This window comes from Nerophis lumbriciformis, linkage group LG27 (genome assembly GCF_033978685.3).
Source record: "Nerophis lumbriciformis linkage group LG27, RoL_Nlum_v2.1, whole genome shotgun sequence".
Taxonomy (NCBI): domain Eukaryota; kingdom Metazoa; phylum Chordata; class Actinopteri; order Syngnathiformes; family Syngnathidae; genus Nerophis; species Nerophis lumbriciformis.
In genome coordinates, this window is record NC_084574.2 from 9,585,592 (window position 1) to 9,598,736 (window position 13,145).

The 13,145-nt window shown below is 40.0% G+C and overlaps 1 protein-coding gene across 2 annotated transcripts in view; it reads left to right on the forward strand.

The window, feature by feature from the left end:
* The window catches only part of hhip (hedgehog interacting protein), an 81,173-nt gene that overhangs the window by 21,453 nt on the left and 46,575 nt on the right, over window positions 1-13,145 (forward strand). For both annotated transcript variants that reach the window (XM_061922957.1, XM_061922958.1), the window contains exons 3-4: window positions 7,512-7,656; window positions 12,578-12,779. In XM_061922957.1, the coding sequence (XP_061778941.1) occupies window positions 7,512-7,656; window positions 12,578-12,779 (347 nt within the window). The remainder of the gene's footprint in view (window positions 1-7,511; window positions 7,657-12,577; window positions 12,780-13,145) is intronic.

Here is a 13,145-nt window from a genome sequence, read left to right on the forward strand (position 1 = left end):
TGTTGCTCGAACGTTAATGTCACAACACACAAAATAAACATAGCGCTCACCTTCTGAAGTTATTCTTCATTCGTAAATCCTTCGAATTCTTCGTCTTCGGTGTCCGAATTGAAAAGTTGCGCAAGCGTGGGCTCCGTCTCTTCGAAGTCATCGGAGTCAGTGTCGCTGTTGTTGTCCAGTAGTTCTGTGAATCCTGCCTTCCGGAAAGCTCGGACCACAGTTGTGACCGAAATATCTGCCCAGGCATTTACGATCCACTGGCAAATGTTGGCGTATGTCGTCCGGCGCTGTCTGCCCGTCTTAGTGAAGGTGTGTTCGCCTTCGGAGCTGTGTGAAAAAAGCCACCCGGCCTCTTCGCGTAAACTTCCCTTAACCACTCGCTCATCTTTTCTTCATCCATCCATCCCTTCGAGTTAGCTTTTATGATGACGCCGGCTGGAAAGGTCTCTTTTGGCAAGGTCTTCCTTTTGAATATCACCATGGGTGGAAGTTAGCATGGCAAGCTAGAACCACAGTGAAGGATGACTTCTCATTCCCTGTGGTGCGAATATTCACCGTACGTGCTCCCGTTCCACAGTGCGGTTCACAGGAATATCAGTTGCTGTGAAATACGGTAGTAATCCGTGTGCGGATGGAGAGATTGCGTCTTTTTATGAACCGGATCCTTGTCGCTTAGTAGGAGCCATTTTGTGGTCTTTACAGATGTAAACAGGAAATGAAACGTACGGTGATATCCGCGCGTTTTTTCTTCTTCTTCCGGGGGCGGGTGGTTGCTTACAGTAGAAGAAGAAGCGCTTCCTGTTCTATGGGGGCGGGTGCTTTCCTTGGCGGTTGCTTGCGTAGAAGAAGAAGCGCTTCCTGTTCTACCGGGAAAAAAGATGGCGGCTGTTTACCGAAGTTGCGAGATCGAAACTTTATGAAAATGAATCGTAATAAAGCGCACCGGGTTATAAGGCGCACTGTCAGCTTTAGAGAAAATTTGTGGTTTTTAGGTGCGCCTTATAGTGCGGAAAATACGGTATAAGTCGCACCGGAGTATAAGTCGCACCTGCCGAAAATGTATAATAAAGAAGGAAAAAAACATATAAGTCGGCCAAACTATGAAAAAAACTGCGACTTATAGTTCGAAAAATACGGTATTCACAATTTAAAAAAACAGCTTGTTTTATACATTGACAATGAGTTTTATTGTAAAACCAATGTAAAACATCTGTAATTTTGGTAACACAACAGTGTGTACAAAACATTGTGCAGTGTTTTAAATATGCATTTGTTTTTTTAAAAACATAGGTTTAAAAGCAAAAAGGACAATAAGATCTAAATGCTGTGCTGTATTAAATGTGAAAATTGTGTGAAACTGAAGCAAAATAAATGTATGGAAGAGTTGTGCAGATGATTTTTTATCAACATATTCTAAAAATAAAATGATTAATTATTCATTATTATAAATATTTTTTGACATGTATAACACAAAGCGAAGGTTTCAGTGATTTCTTGAGAGACAGTATATACATGTATTGACCTATATTGTATTGGTATCTTTATTGCACAAAATGCATCAAAATGGCCCCCATATGCTTCAATTTGTAGTTACGCAGCCCTGGTGGAAAACATTAGGACACCATGGATAGTAGAGTCCATCCAACAAGGCAGAGTAGTTGATGTAACACTTTAATTGTAATATGAAATGGTAAAAGACAGGGAATGCCTGTTGTTGCCCCTTAAAATAATTCACCTTTGAAGGGATGCAAGATCACAGCTACCTGTGCCACCTCGAGTGCATACCAAATATGATCAAACGCCCTGCTGCTGTCATCTCTCATACAGCCAGAGTCGGTCACAAACTGATTAAAATCTGCAGGGGAGATTCAAAAACACCCTGGTCCCGAACCCACCCGCCCACATATACGCTACACTGCAACACGAGTCCAATATCAAACGTGCAACATTCCAACATAACCTAGCGCCTAATTCCGCCCTGGCATCATCGCCTACTATGACGCTGCCGCACTACAGCCCGAGATCACAGCGCGAAGACGTCTGGAGTCGCGTTACTGCCCAGGAGCTGACACATGTAGGCTCAGAGAGGAGCGCCCCATCTCCCCCCTTGCTTTTCTCCCCTCCCTGTGTTGTGCTCCTCTGCCACAGATCAGCATATGTGGTGACGAATGACACATTTATTTTTCTACAAAGCTTGTGTGTATGTAAAACTGCTGAAGTGCATCAAGATGTCAAGTACTTGGGGTGGGCCACCCAGGTTGCCTTGGAAGATAACCAGATGGAAGCTTCAGTGCTGGGGAGCCATGAATATGGACACAGCTCTGTCTCCACCCGCCCTCTCTCGCTGTCTTTGCTCAATCCCTCTTTTTAAAGATGCAAATGAACACATTTTTAATGGTGCATTGTTTAGGAGAGTGTTTTTCCAGACTGTGAGACAGAAGATTATTCCTGCCTTCAAATATAAAGAACACATTTTTTGGTAAATCCTTTTAGGCTAACTTCAGATATGTTTAAAGGCAAAATTAGTTAAATATCTGCTCCGACTATCATGAGAGCAGAAACACTCTCAAAGTCAGCCGAAAACTCCAGAAAGTCAATTATTCGATGATTGTGGGAGGCGCCAATCATATATCGTTTGAGGGGATGCTCACTGTGAAAATCCCTAGTTTAGGTTGTGGTGAATGTTGTTATTCCACCAAACGTGGTCAGCTCAAATCAAAGTGTTAATTGTGCTTTGATTGACACACAATTTTAAATACCATTTTTGGCCAAGGTTAGCATCTCAAGTAACCTTAAAAACACAAAAAAATGTGAACATGGTCCGAATAAAATTTTGACCTGTGTTCAGCAAGCCGCATAATGTTCTTCGGATGACTTAAATGTTTTTATGTAAACTGTCCCAATGAACATCAGGTTTACATCTGTTGTAATGCTAACAAACAACAGTTTTGTTCATTTCTAGCAAGAGACCCAACAAGTCCATCATGACCACACCGATTTTGAAGCATCACAAATTTTAGAAGTGTTTGTTTTAAACTCTTTCTTGCCATGTGAAGTTAAAGCTAATGAGCCAAGTGTTCAACGCAATACGGACTGGCCAGGACCTGTTGCAGTCATTGATGCGTGGCGTTGATTCTAGCCATCTGTCTCATCCACTTTGCGCTAACAGACATAGGATACAAATATGCAAACTATAGTTGTAACTTTATGTAACTGCCAGAATTTGAATCCAGTTATTGTACGGTTGGTCGGACGCTGCCAATCACTCCTCGCTCTATCATGTACACTGCACAACTAATGAAAGCCAGCCATGGTTCCAAAAATTAATTATGCTTACCGTAATTTGCGAAGTGTAGGACCTGTTTAAGGAGTACTAGGACAGAGCCGTAGACTCCAGCTGAGGTGTCCATCTGCCTTGAAATCTAATGTAGACTGAGAGTACAGTACAGTTCATTGTAAAAAGACAGATTATAAACTGACAATGTGTTAACCTTACCTTACCCTAAAGCACTTGTCAGCGGTGCAAGTTCTTGCCAGCCACCATAAAACGTCGCTCTGCACTCATGAAACCCACTGGACCTTGATTAGGTCGACATTTACTGGCCCTCACTCTCACTTCACAGCTAGAAGGTCTCCAACCTTTCCACCACCATTCCTCTTTTTTTCTCGCATATCTTCCCTTGCACTCACTCCTGAGTCCCGAGCCAGCACGGTTAAGATAACTGCCGACACAAGCGGGTGGGTGGTATAGCCCTGGCTGTGTTCTCTGTGCGTGTTTGATCTCCATGTTGTGTTTAGATGTTCAAGAGGGATATCCTATCACCTCCACTATTTGCTGCAGTCTGCCCTTGTGGTCGCCGGCTGTGTGGCATGGGACGCTGAAAAACGGAGTGGCAGTAGTGGGGGGTCAGTTTGTGTTTTTATTGCCTGTGGATTTGCTCCCTTCTGTCCTCTGGTTTCCACTAAAGCAAACAATATTGCCCAGATTGTTTTTAGGTCGCAAAGGGGGGTTCCTGAGGTGCCCAGCTCACTTTGCTTCTTGCTGAGAATAATGTTGTGACAGCACTTTTTTATAGCAGTGTGTGGGTGTAAGATCTGAATGCTGGTTAAAACACCTAACAAAAAAACCCACAATTCTTTTATGAAATATTCTCTTCTTTCAAATAACTTTCCATATTCCCTAATATAGTACAGGCATCCCAGACGTCCGCTAGTTTGCGGAATTCCGCTATTGTTCTAGCCAAGTGGTATGTTTTTTTAGATTTTCGTACAAAACCGCTAAAACAATGCATATTGATCTTGTTGGGTTGCTTTGGTTGACATTCCGGAACGCTCGTAAGTAAAATACCAATATAATCCTAACCCTAAAATCTGAATACCGGTTAAAACCTAACAAAAAAACCCACAATTCTTTTATGAAATATTCTCTTCTTTCAACTAACTTTCCATATTCCCTAATATAGTACAGGGATCCCAGACGTCCGCTAGTTTGCGGAATTCCGCTATTGTTCTAGCCAAGTGGTATGTTTTTTTAGATTTTCGTACAAAACCGCTAAAACAATGCATATTGATCTTGCTGGGTTGCTTTGGTTGACATTCCGGAACGCTCGTAAGTAAAATACCAATATAATCCTAACCCTAAGATCTGAATGCCGGTTAAAACACCTAACAAAAAAAAACACAATTCTTTTATGAAATATTCTCTTCTTTCAACTAACTTTACATATTCCCTAATATAGTACAGGGATCCCAGACGTCCGCTATTGTTCTAGCCAAGTGGTATGTTTTTTTAGATTTTCATACAAAACTGCTAAAACAATGCATATTGATCGAGTTGGGTTGCTTTGGTTGACATTCCGAAACGCTCGTAAGTAAAATACCAATATAATCCTAACTCTAAGATGTCATGTAATAAAAACGCTTAATGTTATAATTGAACTAACAGACACATTTGTAGCAGATACTTGGAATGCAATCTTACATCCATTGCTTTACTAAGTGACTCACTAGTTCAGGGGTCGGCAACCCAAAATGTTGAAAGAGCCATATTGGACCAAAAATACAAAAACAAATCTGTCCGGAGCCGCAAAAAATTAAAAGCCATATTACATACAGATAGTGTGTCATGAGATATAAATTGAATTAAGAGGACTTAAAGGAAACTAAATGACCTCACATATAGCTACAAATGAGGCATAATGATGCAACATGGACATATAGCTAGTCTAAATAGCATGTTAGCATCGATTAGCTTGCAGTCATGCAGTGACCAAATATGTCTGATTAGCACTCCACACAAGTCAATAACATCAACAAAACTCACCTTTGTGCATTCATGCACAACGTTAAAAGTTTGGTGGACAAAATGAGACAGAAAAAGAAGTGGCATAAAACACGTCGGAGAAAGTTATACATGTAAACAAACTACGGTGAGTTCAAGGACCGCCAAAATTAGTAGGACAAAACGGCGCTCGCCAAATACTCGAATCAGTGAAGCATGTTTAATATAAACCGTGTGCTTTGTAACAATTAGGGAGGTTTGTGTCATGTTTGTCCTCCTACAGAAACCATATTAAAACAAAAAATATTTTTTTTTCCCCTCATATTTTTCCATTTTTCATACATTTTTGAAAAAGCTCCAGAGAGCCACTAGGGCGGCGCTAAAGAGCCGCATGCGGCTCTAGAGCCGTGGGTTGCCGACCCCTGCACTAGTTCAAGAAAATATTTTAAGTACATTCTTTGTTATTATAATTATCTCAATATTTTTGTATTTATTTGGAACTACAAATTGATATTTTCATACATGAAAACACTAGCCCTAAGTCTATTTTCATTAAATGAAGTACCCCCTGAAACCCCAAAAGTGCCCCCTTGAGCCTCGGCTGATATTTTTCCAATTCCTATATTTTTATTTTACCATACTAGGATCCATGATAATAGCCAGTGACTTATATTTACTCATTTGCTAAGATTACAAGTGATCTATCAGCTGTATTGCATGTATTAGTATATTTTTAGTGAAGTGTGAATTATATTTATATAGCACTTTTCTCTAAAGTTAAAGTACCAATGATTGTCACACACACACTAGGTGTGGCGAAATTATTCTCTGCATTTGACCCTTGATCACCCCCTGGGAGGTGAGGGGAGCAGTGGGCAGCAGCGGTGGCTGCGCCCGGGAATCATTTTTGGTGATTTAACCCCCAATTCCAACCCTTGATGCTGAGTGCCAAGCAGGGAGGTAACGTGTCACATTTTTATAGTCCTTGGTATGACTCGGTCGGGGTTTGAACTCACAACCTACCGATCTCTAGTGACTCAAAAAGCGCTTTTACATAGTGAAACCCAATATCTAAGTTACATTTAAACCAGTGTGGGTGGCACTGGGAGCAGGTGGGTAAAGTGTCTTGCCCAAGGACACAACAGCAGTGGCTAGGATGGCGGAAGCGGGGATCGAACCTGGAACCCTCAAGTTGCTGGCACGGCCACTCTACCAACCGAGCTATACCGCCCCTGCTTTAACAGCTTTGCTTTGGAATTGTGCGTACAACATATATCTGTCTATTTTAAGCGTTAGCTTTGTAGATAGATACCATGTTTGCGTTGCTGGCAACACACAAATATGCCAGTCGTAGTAAATGCATTAGGGTGGAGGCCAATATTTGAGGTAATTATGTTATTCCTGAGATAATTTAGGGCTTGTAACATTATGAGTTATTAGAAAATAACAGTTTATCACAAGAGGTTTGGCTTTTCTATTATTTAATCTTGCAATAACAAGTCATTTTGTCTCCATTGATGTTACATTGACAGTGCATGGCAGTTCTCTTTCCCTAGGGAAAAAAAACAGCTGAAACGAAGAATCAACCGTACATTGAGCCAATCTGATATATGATATGTTTGTGTATAAGAAGAATATTAATATCCTAAACATACTCAGTCCTGTTGATTATATACCGAAGGCCAAACATTTCGAGTTCCTGAGGTTTTTTTCCAATTTTCCAAAGACTTCCATGTCTCGCTCACCCACCAGGAGACACCGTACATTTGTATCAAACTGACAGTTGGTGTACATTGTCAATAAATGTTTGTAGCGAATGCAAGTATTTATTATTTGATACGCACAAACATTGCCCCCTTAGCCAAAACCATGTCGGTGTAAATTAGAATCCAGACTGCACCACCACTCTCGCTATGATTTGCAGTTCACAACAGATTTACAATTTGGAGCCTGAAAAAAATCTTGTCCACATTTGGTTTGGCTTGACGTCTCCTAGCTTGTTCTTTCCTGTGGTTAGGTTTGACCCATCATGCAAAACTCCAGCAAACACACTCACACACATATCATATCCCTTTTCCCTTCCCGTCTATCACTCATCTCTTCTCTTTTGTCCTACATACAAACACCGCACAGACAATTACCAACGCATGTGCTACCAAACTAAATTCCGCTCCACTTCATTTATCAATGCACAAATCTACCCGCAAGTATCTTTTTTTGTGTTTGCTAGAATTGTTCCAAGCTGATGTGGACGAGTTCTGCCAATACTATGGGAGACGAGATGCCAGTCTATGCTTTCCAGATTTTCAGCGAAAGCAACCTCAAGGCCAAGATTCCAACTACTTGGGAGATGAGAAAATTGAAGATATCAGCAGGTTTGTGGCCAAATGTGTTATTTATTATGAAATAGTGTTGTTCCTATACCAACATTTTGGTATCGGTACCAGTACCAAAATGTATTTCGATACTTATTGCTACTTTTCAAAATTAAGGGGACCACAAAAAAAATGTCATTATTGGCTTTATTTTAACATTAAACATATGTTTCTTATTGCAATCAAATAACGATTTTGGCTTTAAATAACGTAGTGAACAACACACCAGACAACTTTTATTTCAGTACTAAGTAAACAAACGGGTTCTATATTGGCTGCTGACGTATGGAGTAACATATTGTGTCATTTACCATTCTATTATTTTGTCTACATTATGAGGGACAATTGATAGAAAATTAATGGGTTATTAATCTACTTGTTCATTTCATTTACTTTTTCTTTTAACATGTTCTATTTACACTTCTGATAAAATGTAATAAGCACTTATTTATCTGTTGTCTGGATACTTTATATGCGTTTTGGGTGATGCCACACATTTGGGTCCGATACCAAGTAGTTGCAGGGTCATACATTGGTCAGACTCATACTTAAAGTCCTCCTGTTTCCAGGGATGTATTTCCTGAGTTTATAAGCAATAAAAAAATGGATGGTATTTGTGAGAAACGTAGTTTATTTGTCGCCATTGCGGAAGGATTAGTGATTTAGAAGTAGCTAAAACACTGTGCAGGGATGCTAGCTGCTAGTAGTGCATTGCTTCACCTCGTTAGTTTTAGCGCCAAAACATGTCTACTTTCCCTCCTCTGTCTCCACACTGTTTCAGCTTGTAAGTGCTCTGAGTGTGTGTTGACTCACATGCACCTTGGCTCATATTATCAACAATGTCACCACGGTGTGCCATCAGGTGCATGAAAAAAAAAAAGTACTGGTATTTTAAAATACCGGTATACCGTACAACCCTTGTTTGAAATATGTTTTGGGGAAATTGATTTTTCCTTTGGCCAGTGGTGGTCCGTCAGATTCATCATGTTCAACCTTGACGTGCATGTTTGTGTAGAAGCAACAGGTGGAGTCACATGCTCACTGACCCGTTCTTAGGTTTTCAAAGAGACCGCTGCGCGGTCTAATCCTCAAGTTTGTTCAGAGTGCCTTTGTTCAGCTTTGCCCACGCAATAGAAATGCGTCAGTCTGGCCTTTCATCTCCATTTTCCCCCTGAAGCTAGAAGATCCGACTGCCCTGCTACACGAATAATCCAATATGAACAGTTTAGACTTTATTCTAACTTGTTTAAATTCCAAAGACAGTGAAAGACAATGAGCAGGAGAAAACCTCACATGTGGACTTAATGCTATCAATTGATTTTGACAAACTGCACAGCCTTGACCTTCATTTGCAACTCACAGAGGAGTTGTTTGGAATGTTTGGATATTTTCTATGCTCACATGAATCATTCAAATCTGGGTACGGAGCATTTGATTTAATACACTCGTAGTTAATAAAAATATAGTATGTCCTCTATTAATCTTGAATAAATAGACGCCACCCCCCAATTGTTTCCCAGCGAGAAGAAAATAACATTTAGTACTACGGTAGGTGTAATTACAAACCGCAAACCACCTGCAGAGCCTACTGTACGTGGCATCTGTAAAGCCGTACTATTAAGTGATTGATGTCATAAAGTAGGGTTGGGCAATTAAACAGATTTCAATTTCGATTTTGGCTTCTCATGGACATACAAATATGATGGGGGGGGGGAGATTAACGAGCCGGGCAACTTGCATGCAAATTCCTAAGCTAGTCACAATTGGGGCGGTATAGCTCGGTTGGTAGAGCGGCCATGCCAGCAATTTGAGGGTTGCAGGTTCGATCCCCGCTTCCGCCATCCTAGTCACTGCCGTTGTGTCCTTGGGCAAGACACTTTACCCACCTGCTCCCAGTGCCACCCACACTGGTTTAAATGTAACTTGGATATTGGGTTTCACAATGTAAAGCGCTTTGAGTCACTTGAGAAAAAGCGCTATATAAATGTAATTCACCTTCACCTTCACAGTGAAACGTATGGGTGAAAACAAGACGTATACTAGAAGTTTGGGATCTCACTATTGTTGCTACTTTTACCTTATCAATAATCACTAAACTCAACAAAAAAGTAAGGCATTTCTGCGTTAACGTAACTGCGGAGGGAGTCACAGAATTGGCCAATAAAACCGAATCCGATATTAAATGCAGAATATCATGGAAATAGACATAAATATGAGTAAAATGCTGTCATTGTGAGGAAAAGGAACTTTTGTATGGGAAAATATTGTGTCCGGGGCCGCTCATTCAGCCCCGAAAAACTCAAGTTCCTCGTCCTGAACTAAACAATGTCGAGACGGCCATATGAAACAATGACTAAACTACGAAGCTAAAGCTAGCAAGAACTATTTATACACCCACAAACACATCTCATCTGCTTGTGTTGTTGTGGACGACATCATCGATGTAAGATCAATGTACAAACAGGACAGCAGTCCCAACTTGAGTGTCGCTCTTTTTTTTAAACAGCTTAAAGCCGTTTCCCTACTCATCAAGCTCAGAACAGCAGCACATTTCCCCCCTTCATAATAACAGCACTGTGCGCAACATCTGGTCTAACTGCGCTAACAAAATAAAGGTTTCAGAAAAATACCTTACACAAGAATAATGTACTTAAAGTACCGTATTTTTCGGACTATAAGTCGCAGTTTTTTTCATAGTTTGGCCGGGGGTGCGACTTATACTCAGGAGCGACTTATGTGTGAAATTATGAACATCCATCCATCCATCCATTTACTACCGCTTATTCCCTTTGGGGTCGCGGGGGGCGCTGGAGCCTATCTCAGCTACAATCGGGCGGAAGGCGGGGTACACCCTGGACAAGTCGCCACCTCATCGCAGGGACACATTACCGTAAAATATCAAATAATATAATTTAGCTCTTTCACGTAAGAGACTAGACATATAAGATTTCATGGGATTTAGCGATTAGGAGTGACAGATTGTTTGGTAAACGTATAGCATGTTCTATATGTTATAGTTATTTGAATGACTCTTACCATAATATGTTACGTTAACATACCAGTTGGTTATTTATGCCTCATATAACGTACACTTATTCAGCCTGTTGTTCACTATTCTTTATTTATTTTAAATTGCCTTTCAAATGTCTATTCTTGGTGTTGAGTTTTATCAAATAAATTTCCCCAAAAAATGCAACTTATACTCCAGTGCGACTTATATATGTTTTTTTTTCCTTCTTTATTATGCATTTTCGGCCGGTGCGACTTATACTCTGAAAAATACGGTATACTTTTACAACAATTCTTATGTTTTGACTTAAAATATTGGACACAATTGTCCAAAGATGTTTTGCACCAGTAAATCTGAGGATTCATGCATTTTTATAAAATTTGATTTATGACACAAAAAGCACACAATCTGAGATGGTAAAATAAGTATAAAAGATAAAAAACTGAATTTAATAAAATTAAAATTGAAAAACTGAATTGTATTGCTTTATTGTATTGCTATTGTTATTTAAGTTTTGTGTTATTATTATTATTATTATTTTACTTGCTGTTTATTCATTATTATTTGTGTCTGTTGTTCTTTCAAATTATATATAAAGTTGAGTTTTGGTGGTACATAAATACTCATGTTTTCAAATTAATGAATAATCGAGATTATCATTTTTGCTATAATCATCCAGCTTTACCATAAAGCACTATGGAATGATGCATATTATATTTGTGACTACAATTATTCAAATGAAATAAAAAAAGTCATAAAATAAAGGTCGCTCCTCTAATAAATACCTTACCGTGCCTGGTGCTTTCTGCAGGTTGATGAATAAATGTACCTAGAAATACAGTGCTATTATAACATCACTGGCGTGGATGTAACATTTTGCTTCAATAATATATAATATTGCAATATACTTATAATGTCAATTTGAATTGGTCATTTTGAGTATTTCAACACTTGTACACCCAAAAATTTTTAACAATTGCTGTCATTGTATTGACCGCAAACAATAGCAATGAATGATATGCATGACAACATCTGTAGGGGTAGGAATGTGTGTAGAGATAAAAAAAAAAGTTATAATGAGATTATCTTACCCTGGATTTCCACCGAATCCGAAATGGCCGCGATCCAGCACATGCGTGCCGGCAAACTACTCCTAGTTTTGTTCAGGTCAATGTGTCCGTTTTCACCGGCGGAATTACAGCGCTAAATATACGCACAGCTTCTATTTTTGCCGGATGCCGGAACAAATGCGTTGAATTTAGCTCAAATCTGCTAGTGTTGGTCAGGAAGTTATGCACAAAAACAAAATAAAGTATCCAGTTTACAAAAATAAAATACTCTGTCGTACTTTACACTTTGAAAGGCTAAAGGACGGCGACGGACATGAAGTCAACTTGTTTAAGGTTTTCAGAATTAATTTCATCTTCAAATGAATGATTCTGGAGGTCCAAAATTAAAGAATAATGTACAGGCATATCGTGGGCAGCTAAATGGGTTTATGGGGGCCTGTGTCAAAAATCAGCTGATATGGAGAGGACTGGTTTTGTGACTCGAAGTTACTGTTGTAAAGTGGTTTATTTAGGCAGGGCCGAGTTTATTGGCTTCTGCTTCTCTGGAAAGACAGAATAAACATTTTGTTGTTTACTTTATTACTACTTCCCTTATCACGTGATTACGCGCAGATTTGCGAGATCTCATAAAAGTCAGCGCTATTTCACTGCATTCAGTGGAAATCCGGGGTACAGTAAATCATGTCAATACATCAAAAACACAAAATACACCTTGTGAACCAGTGGCCTCTTTTTACTTACTACTGCTTCCTATTCTCCTACCACCTATTTCCTTAAAACTGCATTATCCGCCCCTGCAATCCCTCCTCTCTGACCTTTTTGTATCTCCGCCGTTACCCAGGAAACACAAACACAACTGCTACTGTGCCCAGGAGGTGTTGAGTGGTCTGCGGCAGCCGGTGGCCGTTATGCACTGCGGGGATGGATCCCAGCGGCTCTTTGTCCTTGAAAGGGAGGGGTTTGTCCATATACTCACCTATGAACTCCAGCTGCTCAAGGAGCCCTTCCTGGACATCCACAAGCTCGTGCAGAGCGGCCTGAAGGTAGGAGTGAGTCACTAAAAACCAGCTGCCATATTTGTATTCCTACAGAGATTTACCATGAAAGCGTTTGCACTTAAGTAAACATCACCGCGGCTCTTGTTGTTGACCGCGAGGAACATCTCTGGGCTGAGACAAATCCTTTAAAAGCAGTGCCTGCTCACTATTAGTCTTCAATTATATAATTGCGGTGAACAAGAGCTCATTCATCAAACGCCATCGCAGCCAATCATTATGCTATTTTCTGCTAATTAACTGTACATACAGCTCGCATTGTGCACACTAATTCTCACAAGATGGGTTAATGGCTTGCCTAATCTATCCCACATTGTTCCGATACTGCACACGATGAATTTCATGTTCCTGCAT